This window comes from Struthio camelus, chromosome 5 (genome assembly GCF_040807025.1).
Source record: "Struthio camelus isolate bStrCam1 chromosome 5, bStrCam1.hap1, whole genome shotgun sequence".
In the NCBI taxonomy this organism is placed as follows: domain Eukaryota; kingdom Metazoa; phylum Chordata; class Aves; order Struthioniformes; family Struthionidae; genus Struthio; species Struthio camelus.
Genome location: NC_090946.1, coordinates 4,146,237 through 4,168,920, shown reverse-complemented (window position 1 = coordinate 4,168,920; position 22,684 = coordinate 4,146,237). Strand labels below are relative to the sequence as shown.

General features: G+C 43.9%; 1 protein-coding gene across 13 annotated transcripts in view; it reads right to left on the bottom strand.

Moving 5' to 3' along the window:
• Positions 1–345: 345 nt before the first annotated feature.
• The window catches only part of DAGLA (diacylglycerol lipase alpha), a 79,542-nt gene continuing 57,203 nt past the window's right edge, over positions 346–22,684 (bottom strand). For all 13 annotated transcript variants that reach the window (XM_068944254.1, XM_068944266.1, XM_068944264.1 and 10 more), the window contains 8 exons: positions 21,164–21,244; positions 18,776–18,918; positions 17,045–17,113; positions 15,867–15,939; positions 14,548–14,744; positions 14,084–14,213; positions 12,830–13,011; positions 346–10,279 (listed from right to left, as the gene is read on the bottom strand). In XM_068944254.1, coding sequence (XP_068800355.1) covers positions 9,352–10,279; positions 12,830–13,011; positions 14,084–14,213; positions 14,548–14,744; positions 15,867–15,939; positions 17,045–17,113; positions 18,776–18,918; positions 21,164–21,244 — 1,803 coding nt within the window. In that variant the 3' untranslated portion in view covers positions 346–9,351. The remainder of the gene's footprint in view (positions 10,280–12,829; positions 13,012–14,083; positions 14,214–14,547; positions 14,745–15,866; positions 15,940–17,044; positions 17,114–18,775; positions 18,919–21,163; positions 21,245–22,684) is intronic.

The following is a 22,684-nucleotide window of genomic DNA, read 5'->3' as shown; positions in this document are numbered from 1 at the left end:
CACTTCCCCACCAGATAGTGGCTGCCAGTGGACACTGCACATATGCTGACAAAGGAGCTAAGACCCAAGGAGGTGTGTGGTAATGATCTAGCAAACACACAAAGAGATTATTTTATATGCACAACACCCCCAAAGTAATGCATTCAGCCAGGACAGACCATACAGGCAAGGGCCACTAATAACCAACTCTGAGTGCTGAGTAACGTACATGCTGCTTTGGATTGCTCCCTCATCTTGGTACTGCCACATGTATCACATACCTCTGATTCTGAGGCATCAGAACTGCACAAAGCCTGTGGCAGAAAGCAGGGCAGTGGAGTCCCAATAAAACCAAAAATGAAGGTTCATTTCTGTGCTGGTCTGTGTTTAATGATTTTATAGAAACAAGTAAGTAGGTAAATAGCAGTCCCCTTATCATATGGATGTGAAGGGTGGGTGGAATACTTCAGCAAGTGAAAAACAGAGCAAGGGATGACATGGCGAAGTCAACATGGGTCTCAAACACAGCAATGACAACAGCAAAAATACCCAACTCCCTAATAAGAGAGCTTACCTTTAGAAGCTACTCTAGAGTCAATCTGAGAACTGTCATTACACCAAAACTGCAGTGAGCAGTTTAGAATACGACGAGTCCCTTTCAGCATAAGTTCTCGCACAAACAGGGTCAGATCTTGAAGAAGGGGAGTTTTACTCATGAATAGACCTGTTAAACACTGACTGAGGTCACAGACATCACAGGTAAGAAATGGTAGGAGAGTCTTCCTTTCCTACTGCGCATAAAACTTATTTTGCCTTAGCAAGACGAGGTTCGAGATTGGAGGGAGATGGCAGGGTAACCGTGGCATGGATATGAATGAGGAAGCAGCCTGCCCCAGGTCAGACTTTGCTATTAGCACTTTGAGACAACCTGAAGGAGCAGAGGATAGCAGGGAAATCTGGCAAAGCTTAACCGAGGCAGAAAAAGAGGTACTGATACTAAGAGCAACTCTGAACCAGTCCTTGGCCAAAACTCATCTCCTTGCATCCACGCTCCAGAGGAAAACAAAACAAAACAAAGTGTAGAAGTGGAAAAGGAAGCTAGTAGATGTTTGATCCCAAGTAGGAGGCTTGTACCGCAAGCCAATGGAAAACAAAGGCACAACACACATGAACTCAAGAAAATAAGCAAAAAAGAACAAAGTAACAGTAACAGAGACAGTAAAGTCCTTGAAGACAAGTACGTACACTTCCTATGACACAAGGAGGAACTGCTCTCTGATTGTTTTAAATTTTCAGTGTGTACGTCCACTAATAGCCAGAGTTTAGAACGGCAACATTCTCCTGCACGGAGCACAGGGTGCAACAGCTCTGAGGGAAGCACAGGCTGCAGATACAGTGGGGAGATGGTGAAGAAGAAACCGCAACAGAAGCTTAGCAGTTTGCGATATTTCTCTCACATGAGGAAGCCAACAGTCTTGCTGCCACGCAGAACATACCACCCTCCACACGCCGGGCTATTGTTATACAACAAAGGATCTCTTTCCTAAAATATTTCTCAGTTCTAATGACACTGAGTTTACAAATCCACAGGGTTTAGGTTTCCAGCTCTATCCACCATAGATATGATACCCAGCCACCTTGGCAGTGAAGAAGGCCCTGACTCTCAGGGACGGAATGTAAAACTTTGATTGAAGCAAACAAACTGCAGGCCCCAGGGGCTGAGCCATGCCATCCGACCTGCAACATCTCACTACAGGGGGCACTGGCTTCTCACTTGAAGGGAACAGAGCAGGCGCACAGCCCACTCAGAAGTGGGCAAGGAAGGGGAGGACATAAATTAATATTGATACAATCAATTTCTCACAAGCCTCTCATACTTCACCTGTAACAGCTGTATGACTATCTTACTGGAGAGCAGCGAACTCCCAAACTAAGTCCTATCTCTCAGTTCATGTCTGTCTGTCTGTCTCTCTCTCTCTCCTCATCTGCAAAGAAATGGCAGCATGTGCCTCCGAAGAGGATGCACATGAAACATGCCTGCAACATGAAACACAGCCTCATCCATGAGGGAGCACCATGGGAGAGAACTTTGGCACAAGAGATGTAGTTCTTCCCTAAATTCAGCTTTGCATTTCAGTACTGAACAGCCTCCAAGAAGGATGTGCAACAAGCCCAGGTGAGCCAGTGCTTTCAAATGCTTCAAAGCAATACGTTCTCTCAGAGTATCTAGCAGAGCAGTCTGTGCAAAACAACTGCTTAATTTTCAACCTTCCCTTTCATTAGGCAGGTTAAAGAGGCACCATGTACACTGCAAGCAGGGAAGAAGTTGGCATTTCACCTGCTAAGAAAAGAACCAGACAGGAGTTTTAGACTGTATATGTCCTTTCTATTTTGTGCACTGTTGCCCAAAGCTAATAGCAACAACGGCCATCCCTGTTAAGTCTATCTTGGGATTTCACACTGAGCTTTCAGGTTCAATGTTAGATATCTGATTCATTTTGCTCTCACTTCCCTTTACTTTTGTAACTTATTACTTCTGTTGCTACAGAACTCTAACAAGGGAGCATTTAGCCAAAAGATATTTACTCACCCTCTGCTTTTCTGGCTAGAAAGAAGAGGATCACAGAGATTGTCTCTTCCCAAAATGCAGAGAAGCTCTGCAAGGGTGTGTTGGCAGCAGCATACTTATATAAGAGCTCTCAGCAAAAAATCCAGCTTCAGTTAGGGATAATTTAAACACGAGAGGGGATAACAAACACACGACAGTATAGAAGGATCTTCAGCAAAGAGAATCTCAGGCTTCAGTTGTTTGAGCAGAAAGAAGTAAATGTAATGCTACAGATTGGAGGAAAGCTGAAGGAACTTTTAAGCAAACAGCAAAGCTGCTAGGCTTGTTGAAAGCTAAAGATTACTTTAAATATCTGCCAGTATTTCTGCATTGCATTTAAAGACTTATAAGACACTTTATCAGCAAATTACTGGCGTATGTGGTTTAATGCATTCTGCAGGCAGTAGTTACAACCATCATCCCTGAAAAAAGGGAGATCAAATGCTACTGCTAACCTTGCTGCAAACTGAGAAAAGCTGCTGCAGACAGAATGTCCTCATACTGCCAAAAAAGGAGAATGTCCAAACTGTGGGTATGTATAAGCACACAGTGAACACTCAGTATCTAGCAGATCTCCAGCCCAGCTGATTCCCAAGGCAGATACAGAAGTGCTTCTGTTGACCATGGAAATTGAACAGAGTAGGCTAGAACGCCTTCCAGTGTCATGGCCGTGTTGGGATTTAGATATAGCTGGCAGCACTTATAAGTATACGCAGTACTTATGTATGCATGAGACATCCATTCACCAGCAGAACAGGGAGGTAGCTTGTAAATGAGTACTTAAACTTTAAGACACTCCAATGAATTTCACTCTGTCTAGAAACACATCTGTTCAGCTTGTAAAACCTGCAGAGGAAACCAGGCACATTTTGCATAGGTAAGGTAATACATATCCTGTTTTGCTCCCAGGAAGATGTGACATATTCTAGGAAAGGGGGCAAGTATAAGGTTGTCAATACACTGGCAGATGACAAAAACTTGTATTTTCAACTAAGACTGAAGCTACTTCCAGGCTTCTCTGAAGGGATATAGCTCCAAAAGGCAAATTGCAAACACACCAACAAATACATTTCAGCAATGATCAACACATGGCCATTGCAAGGAATAATTCTGATCGCTCATACGCCCTAAACTCCAAATTAAACTGGGTATCTGTGCGGGCAATTCAATGAAAACATTGGTCTTTGCCCATCTGCAGATTAAAAAAAAAAAGTGGAGAAAACATTCAAATGCATGAAGAATATATTACAAGAGGCCATTTTTTACATATTAACAAGATGCTTGCAAACATATTTAGATTCCATCACCCAGTCTGAAAGCAGAACACAGAAAAGATTAAAATGAATTTAAAAATCAGAAGCAGCAATAGACAAAACCATGGAAAAGCTTCACAGAGAGTAGGACAATACGCATCTGGAGCGGGGACAAATCAGAGAGACTCAATAAAGAAGGAAAATCACTGAAGGCAGAGAGAAGGTTTAACACCCCTCGTAATTAGCCCCTCATTACAAACGCACAGTGAAACTGATGGGGGGGTAGAATTTATTTGAAGATGATATGAGAAAAAGTAATCCTACATCGATTTAGCTTGCTGGGACTGTCAGAGATCTCCCTCCCTACTCTGTTTCCTTTGGCAGAGATGGGATACAGTGACTAAGGCAGGGCAGTAAGTCAGACTCCTGCAGCAGAAGTTCCAAGGAGCACATACTGAATGTGCATCTCTCCCCACCACGCTCACCGGTTTTCTTCCTTCTCATGTTCCTTTGTTCATTCACACCAACACCTAGTTCCCCTTTAAATCCCATTCCTGTTTGAGACCTTCAGCCATTAGTGTACTCTAAAGTAATATCTTTAATGTGCTAAAAGCACAGAAATGGGAGTCGGGGGATTTTTACATTTACACTCACAACTAGCTTTGCCATCTCAGTCCTCTGTACAGAACAAAATATCTCATGTAATCCCTGTTTACTTCTGAATAAAGTTCTTTAAAAAAATGCAGAAGCTGTGAATGAACATGGAAAATACCGAACAGAAACAAGAGAAGCAAAAGCTAGAGATACTATACTTGCATTTAAGAACCTTTCAGTGCTAACTACTCTATAAGACCCTTCTAGACATCCGTATCTGCCACAGAAAGTAGCAGCTCTCAAGTGAATCAAGACAAGAATCCAGGGAAGACAGACAATGACAGGAATCCCATTCCACTGTGTTTTGAGTCATTATGACAATATGGGGGATAGCTGTGTAAGTGGTGCTACCACAGATGTGGACTGAGACACCATCATCCTTAGATGGAGTAACCAAGAGGAGAGAGAAGACAGCTCCTGATTATGTGACAGGAATAGGGAGTAGAGAAATGAAGAAAGACTAAAGCGTGGTAACTTCAGAAGAAAATGCATTTCCAAATGGATAGGACAGCTCCACAGAAGAGAGGGAAGAACAGTAAGCATTGGAGAAGGGCTGTCATTCTGTTCTGCATTTGTACACACTCAGGATCCTGTTATGTTAGCTTAGCAATGCTGCAATTAAAACAACAATAAAAGCAGTATTATTGAGGTAGAAGAGCTACCAAAAATAAAGTTAGCCAGCACTACATACTCAGGGCTTGATGATCAAAACTCAACAGAATATTACCAACTGGAATATTTTCTTCTATTTTGGACATACTCAAAATGTTTAGAGTACATCCTATACATGTGAAAAACAGAGCGACATCAAACCCATCACATCTTGTGAGTGCATTTAGGGAAGGGTCAGAGGCCTTCCCTCACTAAGCTGATGGATGTAGTTAAACATGCACCTAGTTAAGGGCCTCCCATGTTGCCCTGAATATTTCAAGGCTTCAGGATTACATTCCATTACAGTCCGCTAAGGATGTCACCAATAAACAAGTGATGACAAGTGCCACATCCCATCCTTACACGGTTAACTGAAACCTGCCTCCCTGGAGGGTTGGGGAAAGAGCAGAGAAAACCCTGCTAGAGTCTTTGACAAAGCTGCATCCGGTGTACAGGGTTTCACTTACTATGCTTTAATTTTAAGGTGCACTTTAGGTGCACCTAAGGTGCATTTTAAGTCCAGTCTCTGCCCTCCAGGAACTGGACGCCATCAGCTCCGCTCCTTTATCCACTAGCTCTCAGTTGTAATTTAAGGATATGCCAATGAACTGAGTGAACTGTTGGTTGCTTAGCTGAGGTCCAGTGTGTCAGGTACCACAAACTGTACTTCCAGCACTGCCTCCGTGGGGTGTAACATCCCATTGAAATATTAAGGGAATTAAAAGGCACAACGCGGCTGCACAATGACTTGAGAGTGGGAACCAGCAGCCAAGTGGTTAAGAAACCTGAAGAAGCTTCATGTTTCCAAAGACAGCTACTCATCAGAGTGGAGGAAGGGCAGAGAAAGTAGGCAATAGTATGCAGTATGAATGAAAGAGGTAGCTACAGTCTTAGCATTTAGTTTTAACTTTTCAGATATGCTCTTCCAGGATGGAATACAACACTAGCCTGTGCAAATGCTCCTATAGCACAGGAATTATGAGAATGAAGACACAGAGACATTTAAAGCAGAAATGCAAAGAACGTGGATTTACGTTGGGAGGGCCAGCAACTGGGAACAGATCTGTTTGTCAAGAGAGAACAGTGGAAAATGGCAATTACCCATAATAGGATGCAATAAGAACCTCAGCTAAATGGGCTCTTTTGCACCTTTACTGCCTTGGTCTATGGCAAGCCAGGTCACAAGCAGAAGGCATTTCCAGGATTTTCAGAAGAAGCCTAATAATCACAGAGCACAAACAAAGCAAAAACTGCAGCCCGCCAGGCTGTTTCCCAATACAGCTGGTCAGGGCAAGGTAGCCACATTCCCCCACAATACAGTTCCAATGGCACAGAGAAGGGAAACAGTCATGCACAGGATCATGTACGCCAGGAAATAATGGAGTTACACCCAGATGAGAAGTGACTTTCTGGTGCAATAGTGCAATCCGTTAAACCTAATAAGGTCACTACTGAAACAATAACTCTTTCCTAACAGGGAGGAATCCACCTTCCTTGCTTTGAGTCATCTCCCACCTCCCTTGCGTAGGGCACCAGTAGTTCCACCTAGTCTCAGAGAGCCATTTCCTCATACCTAAATGCCAGGGATTGATTGAGATGCTTCTTTCATTAACGTTTGTAAAGTGCTTCGCAGATTTAAAGCGCTATCTAAACGCTAAGTGTTATTACTACTCACCTTCTGCCAATGTTTAAAGGCAGAAATGAACTCCTTTTCCTCACTCTACCAAAATGTCAGCAGCTTGCATCAGGAGGTGAGCTAGCCTGCTAGTCTCAGCCTCTGAACTACCTTTTCTCCCTCAAAACTATCTAGTTTATTGTATGCATTCCCGGACATCACCTTTTCAGCCTTTCTTGGGTATTTCTCAATTCAGCCTTACCCTGTGTCTGCAGTAGTGGATGATCTGATGGCACTTATATGGCTGTTCTATACGAGTTCCTGAACCACAGAAGCTCTCAGCAAGGGAAATATAACACTGCTCTTTTCTGAAGGACCTACAAAAAAAAGTAACTCTTTGTTGCTCGGAATGACATGCATTTTCTTCCATAAAGTACTTAGAATCCAGAGGGGCTTCTTCCCTTCAATTCAAGAAGTTATAGAAGGGGTCGCATTTTGAATCTAAACCACAGGAACAATATTTTACTGCCTTTTTGACAATATTTTACTGCCTCTTTGGCAAAGCCCCTGCACTTCTAGAGGCCCTGTAGTTTGTAAGGAGTAGAGGATACAGTATCCTATATTGAATTGTTATACAGGACCTCAGCAGTTGGACACAAAGTCCAGTTCATCATTTCGGTGCACCTGCTGAAGTCACTTACATTAATGCACAATGGATATAAAGTGCTACTGTTCTGATGTGATGGTATTTGATACCACTCTTGCTCTGTTTGTACGGCACCAGTCCAGATCCATGGCCAGGGCTTCTACTTACTACTTGATGAACGCAGCTAGAGGCTATGGATAACAAGATCCCAGGGAGTACTCATGAACAGTTAGACTAAGCTCATGGGAAGCACAGAATCCTCCCACAATGGAACTATCACAGTAAAGGAGGAGGGAGGAGGACAATAACATGGGTACAATTATAAGAAAGTTAAGCAGGAATTTCTTTTCCAGTGAGGGAGGTCAGAGCTGCTGTGAGACTGATTGGTAACTTTGCTGAGCTTTGACATGAGTGCGTTTTGTCAATTAAAGGATTTCTGCAGGTCATGGTATGTTTAACTTTCTAGATAGGTAGTTTCTCTCCTGCCTCCATTGTCAGAAAATTCCTGCCATATGACAGCTCTGCTAGACTACTCTGGGCACAGAGGCTCTGCACGGCAGTGCTCAGGCTGTTTTACCAGCAACATGGTTGGTAAAACCAAGGTATGTAATGCGTTGTCGTGCAATGGGGAGGCAGAGAAGGGAGGGTGGGTGAGGGATGCATGCAGTTTCCCCTACACTTAGATCCAAGGGGTTCTCCCATTACCCTACCCCCACTTTAAAAACAGGGGACTTGCAATCCTACCAATGTCTACACATCTTCTCTTCCCTAAATCCCCAGAGGGAATGGCACAGGAAAGAGAGAATGAACATGCTTTTCGCTTAGGGAAAGCTTTCCTGTTTGCTTAATAAATACCTTCCAAAAAGCTTAGCAGCTCTGTAAACATACAGGAGATTTCAATACTTAGTAAAAGTTCATCTTTTCCCTGAACTCTCAATGACAGAAGCTGGCACTGATCTGTGATTACTGCACATGGGTGGTGCGAGGACCCAGCAGGGTCCAGCAGAGGCTCCCAGGCTCCACAGGGGCCTAGTAAATAATGCTGGGTGCTGACAAGCCTTTCAAATGTTGAAGTTGCTCCATCCATGCAGCTCTGAGATGAGAATCCTGTCAGTCCGGCAGCTCAGAGTAGTCCAAGGAACTGTGAAGTGACGATGGTGACATTCGGGAGAACTCCTTCTAGCAAAGGAAGGAACATGGCAAAGGGCTTTGGCTCTCCAGAAAACAAGTTTCCTTTCCTCTCAGAAGAAGCCTGGTGGTCACTGAACATAGAAATACTCAGGGGAGTAAAAACACAGTGCCAGCCTGATTCTTGCTGTGCCTGGCCAGGGAAGGGGAGACTGCATTTAGGGAGAATACAGCCCCAATGGCTTTAAAATTGGAGAGTGTCCTACAAAAACAATCCCCATGGAAGTGTGATGAATTGGATCTTGGGCCAGATCCAACATGTTAGTGCAATAGGGCCCAAAGTCTCAATCCGCTCATTACCAAAACCATTGAAAATAGTACCAGGGAGGTAATCTGGTCCCCTTGCTTCTGTCTATCCAATCTTGGAGCTTCAGAGAATCCACCCCTTCACCCCAAAGGATTCCCTGAAGCAAGATATCTCACTCCCATACCTCCGTAGGTGCCCTGGGGCAAGGTATCTGCCCCTTAAAGGAACTCAGGCAGACTAAGGTAGGGACCTTGCATCTACCTTTAGTGACTCAGACCCTCTTAATGTAGCAGGCATTGTGAGGCAATGCTTCTTCTCCCATATAAAAGCATGGGACCCAAGCACAATCCATCCTCCAGATATCACTGTGCTGCCACTGTAGCACCCCAGAAGGAATGTTTCCAAGTGTCTCCTCCGATCTGAACTGCCCAATGACCAGCTCTTCCAAGTATTATCCCAGCACTCAGCCTACGGGATCAGCTCGCAGAGCTGCACCCCTTTACCCCTGCACTAGAGGGCCGAAATCATGAGGTCCTCCTGCTTGGCAGGGCTGGTTACATGCCCAGAGGGAGTGGAAGTCCGGATTTTGTCAGTAGCCAGGCACTCCTGGCTGCTCACACCTGTGGGAGTGATGTCCATGAGTTCTCCGGATGAACTAAGAGGGAAGGAGGGTGAGACAGAGATGCCCGACGAAGGATCTGTTGAGCCTGCAAACAGCCTTGGGGGCTTTGGGACTAGGTTTGGCTCATACTGTGCCCTTAACAGGATCTCCTGATCACTAACAGACTTTGGCATCTCTGCAAAGTCACTGGAGCTGTCTGACACCATCATGCAGTAGATGTCCTGGAAGGAGCTGCTTTTGCTATCCAAATTAAAGAGGCTGTCTATGAACTCCGCAAACTCCAGTACTTGGGGACTAGGAACATCAGTGAGCCGACCATTCTGGAGGGACAGCTCCTCATGAGGGGCTAAAGAAACACGGTCCCCCTCACTGCTGGCCCCCTCCTCACTGCAGCGTCGCTGGGGAGTAGTACCACCGCTGTTGAGCACTGTGTCAGGGGGCTGAGTCTCCTGGGAGTGCTTGGAAAGGCTATCAGCAGCCAGCAGCTCTGTCCGCGAGCTGAGGGAGGGGTTCTCCTCAGGGATAACAGGGTCTATATAAAAGCAATGTGTCTCATCCTTCTCCATGACAGCATGGAGGCTGGGGGAGCCCCGGATACTCCGAAAACCAGAGGAGCGCCTTGAATCAAAGCTGTAGATGGATTCATTATCAGAGAGACTCTCCATGGTCGCTAGAGGGGCACGACGGTCCTGCAGCTCCACAGACAGACGTTCCTTTGTATCCAGGAGGAGAAGCTCCACAGGGTCTTTCTGCACAGGAGAAAGTGCCTTTGTCTCATAAAACCCCTCCAAACTAATTTCAGAATGGGACTTGCTCCTGCAAAGAGAAACAAGGACAACATGAGTTTGTATCACTCCTCAGAGAACCACAGGCTGTCAGAATAGCCAGAGGAACTGAGTCTTGGGCACAAACTTCCTGTGCATACTGAGGGCACTCATCACCTCTCTAACCAGAGCCATTTCATACAACTGCAGGAGATTCCTCTTTCATTTTTCCCTTCTCCCAGCTGAAAGCTAGCCCCCCCTCCCCCAACACTTCTACACGTACTCCCCGACACCTAACACTTTTATATTAATAGAGAGACCTGAGGTATGAGACATTAAAGGACAGGCTTACAGTTAACCTACAACTATTTTCTCCTCCTCCTCATTCTCTAAACCATTCTAGTCTCATGTCTTCCCCTCCTTCTCCCTGCTGGCAGTCCCTGCCTTACTACCAAAAAGTGCCAGGAGACTATCTTAGCAGCATTGTCTGTGACCAGTTCAGTTGCCATTTCCAATGGTAGACTTCAAAATAGGTAAAAGAGCAATTTACCCAGCTTATTTAAGACAGGTAAAGATCTTTAGAAAGATTCCAGTCACACTAAAAGACTTTTATGGACCAGGCAGGCTCCTCCTGATGTAGGTCAAAGATACAGGAAAAGAGCTTCCCACATCAAGTCTACACAAAGCTTAAGATTACTAGCAGTCAGAAAGTGATGGCCCTAAATACAGAAACTTGAGAAATATCTGGGACAAGAAGCTGGGCTTAGGTGAGGACTGCCACAGCTACCAAAAGGCACAGGACAATTGATGTATAGGGAAAGGCTTTTAATTTAAGCCAATATATGATCCAGCCGTCATTTCAATAAAAAAAGCGAACTGTAATATGTGCATGGCTGGCCTTGCTAAGCTATGAACAGGTGAACACAGGTGAACAGGTTTCAAGAACCCCCGAAAGAGGGAATCTGACACGGTAACTGGCTCCAGTCTTGAACTGAACACAAGGAAGCTACAACTCTTCCCCCTCTAATACCTCCCCCAAAGCCTCTTTTGCCCTCTCCCCCTCCTCCTTTCCCTTTCACATCTCACAAGAATCCCCCTCTGCTTTCACTCACCTCAAAATGAAGTAGTTCCTTAGGCTATTTCACTCCAGGGTTTGCTCTGGCTATGCCATGGAAACCATTCTCCTCCTCCCTACTGCTTGACTTAATCCATCTTCTCGGACTTACTGGAGCCTTCACAAACATGAGCTGCTCCCTCCTCTTCCTGTGTCAGTGCTGTGGTTCTGCTCCTGTCTAAGCTCTCCTTTGCTGTCTCTGGCCACCACTCACTCTCTCTGTGACAAGAACCTTATCATTTTCATATTATTTACTGTCTTCTCTCTTATCTTTCCTTTAAATTTACACCTCAGTCATGTTACCTCAAGAACTCTGCATCGCTTTCAGCAAGATCATCTCATCCTGCCTCTTCCCACATCCTATTCAGACATTGCACTGCTTCTCTTTCAGTCTCTTTACCCAAAATCTCCAAATTAGAAGAGATTCCCTTGCAAAGAAACAAGCATCTCTCACCACACTGCCATCTTCTGTTTCCACCCATGAATCCTATCTGCTGCTTCCAACTGTGAACCATCTTCCCTCTCATCTTATCACACCCGTTCTGTCATAAATTTGCCTTATATAGTGCATTTCTGTGCTGGAAGTCATGTGCTCCATCTTACAACTTTGAAACTTATCTTTGTCTGTATTTTTATATCCATTTTCTCTACCTCTTGCAAATCTGTGGTCTCCTTCAGTGCCTCAAACATTTCTGAAAAAGTGCAAGGAGTCTTTCTGCCATTTGGAGAGGAGAGCTGTTTGCATCTACCAGAAAGAACGAGCTCTTCCCCACACAAATCCTTTATATATCCACTAGATGTACTACCCAGCCTCCACCTTATAGTCTTTGCCAGCATACTTATGTCACTGCTCAGTGGCCGGTGGTCTAGTTTTCATAAAATAATCCCTGCAGGAAAATTTTCAGAATATGTGCCTTTCTCCCTTGTTTGCTTTCCACTGGACTGAGCTTCTGGCTCTTGTCCTTCACAAACAGAAATTGCTTTCCCCTCACACTAACATTGCCGTCATCTTTGTCCCATACTGCTGGTCCACACACCTGAATCTGTGTTTCCAGATTCTCCTGTTTATAATATTCCACAAGTCACAAGCATTAAGTGTGCATATGTCCTGGTAAGCTTATGGCATCCGCTGTTTCTCAGCTTTTGAGAATCAGTACACAGGGTATCTTTAAGCACATAATTCACACAGGAAAATGGAGATTTGGCTGCAACGCGTCAAGTTTTAGCTTTGTGGTTCCAGGGAAAACCCTAGCAGTCTTGATAAGGAGAAAAGGAAGTTTCTATACCTTCTCTTCTAGCATTTCCAGACCTTGCTGCATCAATGTATTCTTCAACAAGAATATGGCCAAGGCATGTGTAAGTAAAAGTCCCATACAGGCAGGCCTTGGATCTATCCTTCCCATAAACGTTGATCACAATGCCCCAAGTGGAAGAGAACCCACATCCCGAGCCAGTAAACCTCTTAAGAAATCAAAGAGAGATCCTTACTTAATACTGCTGTTCCTTCTGTCCACTGTTATAGCTCCAGTTCCAATCTGTATTGAGGGTCCGCTAGGCAAGGGTTGACTCTGGAAGATCAACTCTGGGGTTAGATCCACTTCTGTAGGACTCACCATTACTTTGGCTGCAGAAAGTAAAGCTGTTTTCCCCTTGTTGTAATTCTCCAGGACCTATTCAAAGTGAGCAAAGGAACAGTAGTGCTTTACTGGAGACAACAGTTTTGCTGTTCTCAGCTTGGGACTTCCATGAAACTGCTAGATTTGCACGTTTGTTTTTTATCACTGCCTTTTACAAGCACAGAGCAAGACCTTGAAATAAAGGATTATAGCAACTAACTTTGACACGGTCTACCCTGTCAGAGTGCCCTACTGGGAAACCGGCACTGGGGAACTGACCAAGGATCCTGTCAGAAGCAGCGTCAAGACCCCAGCAGGACAGAGGAGTCTTGGCTAAACCTACAAGGCAGGGCAGCATGGCTTAGGACTATAGTTCAGGGGCAAAGACCCATCCTGCAAGAATTATACATAAGCTCGATCACCCCATGGGATAACAGAGGGACTGCAGCAGCAAGCTCTAAGACTTTTGAAAACCCCCCTGTAGCTGCACACACGGATGTCTAGTTCTGTCATAGCTCACTAGATTCCCCCTGAAGCTTGGAATGAGCAGATTCTAAAAGAAGGAACTGAACAACACCCAACTTGACATAACTGTAGCATGGTATTTGGAAAGAGGATCTGGTTTAGGATATTGGTATTGGGATGAAGATCTACATTCAGTTTCCAGATCTCATTAAATTTGGCGCTAATAGCTTGTGCAAGACTGGCCCAGAGCACAGTCGTCTTCTCCTCGTCTCCCCAAAATAAATAGTACTGGCTATTTAAATAGCCAGCTCTGCTGGGCAAGGACCACCTACTTTGTGTTCATGAAGGCCTGCGAGAAGACATCAGTTTCACTTAGGGCATCTAAGTGCTTTTACAGTAGGAATTAATAAAACTGGACCCCATTAAGGGGAGTTTCCTGACTTTCCAACATACATGCAGAGCTTGTGCTTGGCCCTGAGAAGCTTAAGCAGCTCATACGCTTAAATCACCACACCTCTTGTCCATTTGCAACTATAAACTCACCTCTTTAGCACTGTCATGCCAAGCCTTTCCTGATCAAACCACGGCCTTTCATGCATTCAAGTCAAAGCTCATGTTGTCCCACTGAATGACCCCTCCCAACCCTAATTCTCAGTGTTACCTTGTTGAGCCCTTCCATGACCACATACGGGAGGTGTTCGTGCAACATTGCTGGTGAGATGATTACTTCATTAAACGCCTTATTGTCACCCCAGATAGCAAAGTAAGTGGGATCCTCTTGCTCACAGCAACTAGAAGAGTTGGGATATAAATAGAGGAGAAAATGGGGAGCAAGGGGATAAAAGAGTAGGTCAGTATTTTGGCATGCAAAAGTGAGAGAGGTTACAGAGACAGAAAAAGCAATAGGAGGAAAAAGAGAGAAAGGAGATATTACAGTACATACGCTACTGCCACTGCACCACAGATATGAGTATCTTCCCATCCTCACAGCACAGACATAGTCACCGTAGGACGGCGGAAAAAATCAACTCCCTCATAGATGGTTTCCTCTGCTGGGGAGTCTTTTCCAAAAGTAAATTTTCACCACCATCCATGGGCAGGTTTCACAGCTTAGCACATACTCACCAGCACTGTTCTGCAGGATGATTGTGTACCACATGGATGATGCGGCCAGGTGGGTAGAGTGGTGTGCTTGCAGACAGGGCAATTGTTAGATCACTGGGATGGGTCCAGAGGCGATTACTGGTTACTGAATTTTCTTCCCTCTCTTCAGGGAGCTCTGACTTCGGTATGCACTTTGTAGCACCCACAATGATTCGCCACTGTCCAACACAAGAACAGGGGAGGGACAAAATGGAGAAAAGGGAAAGATTCAGAGAAAAGCAAAGTCATCTTACAAGAGACTGCTAGGTAAGGTTATTTAAACCGAATACCTGAAAAGAACAGGGCTTGTGGCCTTGGTTGCTTAATCGCGTACCCAAAGGTAGAGATAACCCTGCCTAGAAAGAAAAGTTGTTTCTTCCTCCTTTCCTCTCCCCATTTTAACCTTAAAAAACAGTAAAATCTTGTCTTTCCTCTTTTTGCTGGAAGTTTTCTTAGAGTTAGGGATCTAGAGCAAGGACATTTTTGTCCTCCAACTAATAACTTACCAAACCTTTCAAAATAAACAAAGTAGATAGAATCTCAATTTTGGATTTTTAAAAATAAGCAAAAGACTATACAATATAACCAGACAAAACTTCCCTTTGGGTCCTTCTTTACGCACTAAAAGAAATCCCAGAAAATAAAAACCCACTAAAACCCACTAAGCCAAACCTTTTTGAGAAAAGAAAAATAAATATAAGAAAAATAAATGTAAGCTCCCTTTTCTCCCTCTACAGATCATTTTTATAATATTTTACCCCCCAAAATCTTAAAATCTTACAGCTTTTCTGTCTCAATGTGACAGTCAAGAAGTTTGGGCAGGAACAACTTTACATACCTATCTCCAAAATGTCAACAGGCTGTTTATCCTAGAACAACACTACCCAGACACCACACAGCTGTGCCTATCTATATAAATTCACAATTGCTGTACTTCCAAGACTGTTACCATTTGTTACCAACAAGAAAAAGCTGCAGGTGGAGCACAGGCTTCAAAATAAGCTCAGGTGAGAGAAATGCCTGCTTAGTTGTTTTAGGCCTGTGACACTGAACTTACAGCATGTGAACCAGAATCACCACACAGAACTCCAGTCACTGGGCTTCAGAATATAGCCCTAAGCTCTGACCTCTCTAGCTGCCTTCTAGCTTTTGCCATCACTCCTACAGTTACTTAGCCAGTAGTCACACCTGAGGAGACCTGGGGGCCAGAGAAGTCTGCAGTATTGCCGTGTGACTCCAGGAAAGTTTACCATCACTGCTCAGAGACGTAAATTCCAGTGTCTGTTAATCTTCACTCTTACCTTTGGTTTGTTACTTCTCTGAAGAACATCAAGAAGCTGCCGGCGAAACCCCTCTAGCTGTGAGAGACCAATCCTGGAAGAGAGGGGAAGAAGGGTTTACAATGGCTGGACAGGGAAATACTGACAGGTAACAGAGGACAGTAGGGACACATAGCACAGAAGAACAAGAAACTATGCTACAAGAGACACTTCAAGAATTCAACAATGCCATAATGCAGATCACTTCAGAGAGGAGGTGTGACATCACCCAGCACCAGTAACCAGGGAAAATAGGCCACAGGAAACCAATGCAACACTAAACAAGTATGAAAAGCAGTAACAGAATCAGAGTAGTAATGAACACAGGTATGAGAGAGGTCAATGAATAGATAAAGAGGGAGATGATACAGGGGTGCAGTTGCAGAAACAAGCAAGCAGGAAATGATTCAAGTATAGGACGCCACAGAACAGATAAACCAGAAAGATGGTAAAGAGCTATATGACACCACTAAACAGATTACCACAAGGACAAGATTTTTGTCATACAGGTTACCAACAGGCATACTCAAGTAGCACTGTAGTACTTTTCCTCCACTGAACTCTACGTGCCTAAGAAATGGCACTGTGTATCTGAGATCACGCAACAGGGCAGAGGTGAAAATAAAACCCAGGTTGCCTGGCTCCTAGGCCAATGCCCCGTTCAGGAGAACATATCCTGGGAGATGATGAGAGGTGAGAAATGTCAACAATAAGAAATTAGGGAGCTGGTTCAGAGATGTGAGATGATATGTACAAGTAATCAGGGACAAACCGTATAAAACATCAGCTGACAGCATAACTAGTTTGGGGCAGAGGGTAAAGAGGGCTGACATAACACAGGCAACCAGGCATCACAGATATGTCAGATACCGCAATGCATATATTTAAAGAGAGAGGATATTCTCCTTTTTCTTTCATACAGGCAACTGAGAGACAGGGGAGGGATATGCTCAAATAAAGGTGCGTGAAACACCAATATAGGTGTCCATGTAAAAGATACAGCAATACAGGTAACTAGGGAGACAAGTAAGAAGCACACAAGGACAGGTAAACGAGGAAACTGGAGACAGAGATGATCTGGGGGTTTCTGACAGGAAACGGGTGACCTTAGTATAGAACAGCAGATACTTGTCAAGGAATTCAGAGGCTTCTCAACTTGCCTGGGCACTAGATCTTTGCCAAGCACGACTGCGGTCACAAACTCTTTTGAATACTCCATGGCATCCTCACTGGAAGAGAAACAGGACCAAGAAGAAGCAAACAGGGTTTCACTGGCAGCAAACTGCACTCCATTCCCAGTTTCTGCCACTGGGCTCTGAGTGGCTCCCACACATTGAACCTGGTCATACAAATAATCTAAACTGTTCAAAGCCTTTGGGACTTGCACTGAAATCCACATCCCACGCCCAAGCAACATTACTCCTTAATGATATAGTGGGCCCTTCCTACAGCTAGAACAGCTCCTTCCTTCCTTACTTGCATAGGCTCTGGATGTACTTGGAATAGGAAGTACTCAAACTCTATGCCTCATAGTGGTTTTCCTACAGTTTGGGAATAGCCAGGACATGAGAAAAGAAGGAAGAAGAGAATACTACATGCTCCCGAGACTACTCTAAAAAAGATACTGTAGAACTAAAATGGCCACTTTCTGCAGTAACCTTAACACCAAGATGAGAGGGAATTACGGCTTCCACTCTGTGATCCGTTTCCTTCTCCAGATAGCTGTCTTCCTAGAGACTTTCCTCTAAATCAGAGCCACCACAGGTAGAGGCCAGCATCACTGACCTAAAGATGATCCTGGGCATGATGTGCAGTGCAACAAAGATCAGATATGTGGCAGTTAGAGGTACTTCCTTGAACTCTGAGACAGCTGAGGTGACACACCATGGCTTGGCATGAGCTATCCAGGGATCTCAGGAGGGGAAGTTCTGCGCAGAAAGCTATAAAACTCTAATGGAACGTTCTGCAGAACAACTCTTTTATAGCCAAAGATGTCTGGGGATTGCTGTCATAATAGGGCATGCTAATGTCCAAATTCATTAGCAGGCCGGTTAAAATCCCCTGGCTAATGCAGGAACATGATGCAGTAACTATCAAAAGGGGCTTCTCACAACATGCAGCTGTTTTCAAGTGCCCCCATGGTGTCTGTCATGTCTAGAAAGACCTTCTCTCACTCCATGACCATCAAGAGAGATGTTTTTACTTGGTTGCTATGGAATTAACATAACCAGCAGGTCTGTTCCCATTTACAGTAGGAGGAATTCACTTTACCTCTCTGAAGATATGCCTTTCTGAGGTAGTCACCCTAAATTCCTCCTACAGCCAAAGGAGAGAAACAAACACCAGAGAAGCACAATCCATCTGACCTATGTTAGGCATCCACTTCAGGATGAGAGAAATCGCACCCTGGAAGTGCCCATTTCTTTCTGTCAGCTGCAAAAGGAATCCAAACAACTAGATCTGATGCAGATATCTATTTTTGGTCAAACATCTCCCGTTCTGTATTCCACTCACAGTGGATGGGGAGGGGACACACTGGCACTGTGCAGAGAACAATAAGGAAGGAAATCACACCCTGTTCACCACCAGCCTCTCAACTTTCATTTTCCAGTAGTCAGGATAAAATTAGAATTTTAGCCCTAGATGACTGAGTCGCAAACCTGAATATTTTTGGGAGAGAAGTCATCTGCCATTGTAACCTAAACACCACACTACTACACAGTACAAAGGCTGCCAACAACCCTCAGCTCCTACAACCTGTCACTCACTTTTCCTATACACTCCTCAAGGCAGAGGCTGTCTTTGACTATCCAAGAAAATATCACAAACAGGATCTGATCCTACGACAACTACACACCCTCCCTCATCAGACCTCCTGTCCCAACACCTACCTCAGTAGCCCACCTGGGGGAGAATATGCAAAGCACTTCAGTGATGGGTACTGTGGACGCAAGAGGAAGGACAGGATGGCAGCTGTGCCAGCCCCTAGAGAATGACCAACCACAATCAGGCCATAGTGTTTTGTCCCTCTGCCCTGAAAACGAAAAACAAAACAAGAAATTGAGATCAGACTGAAAGGAAACTCCATATCAAACCCCAAAACCAGTCCCTTCCCCCAGCTGCTGAGTTTTTCCTATACATTAGCACTCCACGCTCCTGCTAACCAACTTCTCTACCAATGGAAACTAGTGATGGTATGTTGAATTTTGAAACAGAAGCAGAGTTCTGATTTACACTGGCTAGTCTATGTCACAGGGGCAGCCCAAACACATTCAGTTCCTGCTCCAAAATAGCCCCACATGTTCTGAAGGGACACTGGAATTCATTCGCTTCTGGAAGTCTCTCCTACATCTCCATCTGTCAGTGTTTGACCTATTAGGTCTTTCCTGGGGAAAAAAAAAGTGGGAACGGGGAAAAAAGGGGGGAGGCAGGAGACGTATCCTCAAACTGTTTGGGTTATTTGGGAATTGACATATGCCTTTTGCTCCTCCTCAGATCTGAGAGCCATCAGATAAAACTCGAGTCCAGGTTCATAAATCTGAGCTCTCCTTGGTTCTAGAAATGATAATTTGTTCTCATTAATTCCATTCCTCGGGCATGCTGAAAAACAGAAAGCTTAACTTGCAGTTTGAACAGTAATCATCTAAAGTCTAGATGTTCTCAACAGTTGGCAGACTTACTCAACTAATTTAGGGACAAAACTAATCTTTAAAGTTTAGTACTGTTTTTGACATTCAGAGGCTGGAGTGACAGGCATGGCTCAAATCCTAGAAGTTTACTAAAACAATGTTTCAGAAGTCTGAGTTTTGTTTCTCTTCAAGATCACAGAGCAGTGCCAGAGCCTTGTAGGTTTTATATAGGGATAGAGAATCTAGCATCATACTCCCCAAGACTTCAGGACATCACAGTGGAGGCCATACTTGAACCTCTGCATAAGATGAGAAATCATAGAACAAAAGACCAAATCACATGAATGAAAGTTCTATCATTGTGTCGTTTTCCTTCTCAAGGCATCTCTAAGTCACTATGACACCTCTTACAGTCAGCAAGGTGAACACCAGGGGAGAATTACACTATGTAAACCTCATTTTATTTTTTTCCCGAACGTCTGCTGCTGGCAATTGTCACAAACAATGTACTGGGCTAGATGAACCTTTGGTATGACCTGGGACAACATTTATGCCCTGTTTGTTCCACTTCTTTGGATCTTTCTCAAAGTCAAGTTTCAGACAATATTTCATTTTCTGCACAAAAGCCTGTTTCTCCATGTCATATTAATGGAGCTCTCTCTCCATCCTTGTGGATCAGGTCCAATTAGTTACATTATTCTACAGCAATTAACAATTAGACCCACCATATGTAACGCCAGCTTTGAATAGAACACAATATGACGTACTATCACACACAGAAGACAAGCAAAGCATAGAGCTATGTCACTATATCCTTGTCAGTCAGTTAGCAATTGAGCACAGCAGGAAAAATTCCCCATGAGTAACAGCTCACTTAACAAGACCAATTTTCATGTTCTGGGCAGAGAGGAATAAAGCACCATATAAAGAAGTCAGATGCCTATGTATCTCTCCGTACATCTACCAAACATTACAAGGCAGATGCTTTCGTTTTAACTAGTGCTTAAGACACTTAAGTTTCAGGGAGCAATTAAGCCCTTCATCTCCCTTATCCTTTTCTCTCTCCCTTCTGTTATTGTTAATTTCCTATAGGCACTGCTCATTCTTTCAGCAGGAGAAAATGACAGCTCTCTGACAGTGGGGAATCAGTCAGTTCAGAAGAGCCTACCGGGCATAGACCATACTACTACGACACATAAGCTAAGGTAAGCTTCTTCCGAACATCTCTCGGGTTCTCCCATAGCTCTCTCCATCCCAAGAAACAGAGACATAGAGTCAGCACGGAATCCCATTACTGCCTCCAAAGAGAGTCTCTACAGATATGGGATTTTAGTTCCTGTTGACTTGTTTTTAGTGTTCCCTAAAATACCACTGCCACCAAATGGGACTTCTTGTTTTAGCTTTGCCTGAGAACAAACTGAAGAGCTCTGCAGGACTTTTGCGCAGAAGGCTTCAAAATAAAAAAAAAGCTTTGGAGGAATAAGTAACTAGCTGTCTCTCTGGCAATCAAGAGCGGCAGGAATTGGAAGGAAGGTTTAAGAAATTAGTACAATAGATTGAGGGACATGGAGATGGAGTTTTAACACCAGCAGTTTAGGGAAATCTCATCTTCCGTATAGCCTGCAACGATAAAAGAAAACTAATGCTCACCAGGTCTCGTCCAAATGCTTGAGAAAGCACCATCTCTTGTTCCAATTTCTTCTTGATGTACTCAGCAGATAGCACCATTCCCTGAGGATAGACATGAAGACAGAGAACAGAATGTGAACAGCTGTGTATGAGGCCTAACCGAACAGGCACCATCCTACCTGAATGCTATGTAAGCTCCAGAGTGCCACAGAGCACATGGCAGGGTTGAGCAAGAATACTGACCCCATTTCACACTTAGTTGACTTCATTAGGCACACGCCTTGGCTCAATGATTAGCAGAGCCATGAACTATTTAGGAGTAACAATAGTTCTAAAGTCATGACAATACTCAAAGGCCCCATTCCTGGGCTCACCGTATAGTCTGAAAAAAAAAAAAACACTTCTTAAATACAAGGTTGTGTACCTGGTAGTTCAGCTCACGCTGAGAGCTGTGGTAGAGCAGAGAACTCAACTTTAATTTTTGGCAGTGTCAGTTTCTTAAATGCAAAACTCTATACTTTCAGTTAAATCTGTGAATGAAAACATGAACTAGCCTAACAATTTCACAGAGAAATAATACAAACACCAAGACACTACTGGAGGGAAAATGTGGCAGAACTATCTGTACAGAAAGGAGACACTGGTAACTGGAGAAGGCAGCAGATGAAGTGAATTCCGTGGTCCAAAGACATTAGTTGCAAATTACTAGAGGTTTTGTTTGACAGAGGCTAGGAATTGCTAGAAGACGGGAAAAGAACTGATAGTCTGGTTTTAAACATCTATCATCTCTCTGGTGATTGCTGCATTTGAAGAGTGTTTGTTTCTCACTCTAAGCACACTAATTATAGATGCAGTTCATCTCTGTTATAAAACCAAGCAACTAGAATTTGGTCTGTTGCGTAAATTCTTGGTTACACCTTTATTACAGGTTAATTCAGTGGTAGGGAAGCCTGAACTGCAAAGGCTGAAAAACAATGACATAGTCCAGGATAAACATGGGTAAACAGAAATCAGCTACTTCCAATTTGCTCAATTCATACTTCAAATAATTCATACTGCCTGGGCTGGCCAAGAAAATAGAGAAGTTTATCTAGTCTGCTATTTTCAATTACATCTCTCCATGAAAACTGTTTAAACACAAAATGAACATTACCAAGCACTGTTTAAACTCAGACATAAAAGGAATACATGGTCCTCACAAAAAGCAAAGAAATGGGTGTTCTTCAAAGTCATCGATATCAAACATAACATCAAACCAATCTGCCTACTGAAGAAAACCAGCAGAACACAGGTGATTTTGCTGAGCCTCTAAATGGGACACTTGTAACACTATCGTCATTATCAAAAAGCAGATGTCATGATTTTTCCTGTCTGTGCTTAGACCTTAGTTAGTCAGCTTCAGCTACATTTAGAACAGCCTCCATTTCCAATTCTAATAGGAAATGAATGGCAGACGACTTATATGAATTTCTAACATGGATTTAGGATTCTATTTTTGTAAAGCATGACCTAAATCCATGGTGATGTTCTAACAGGCTGTTA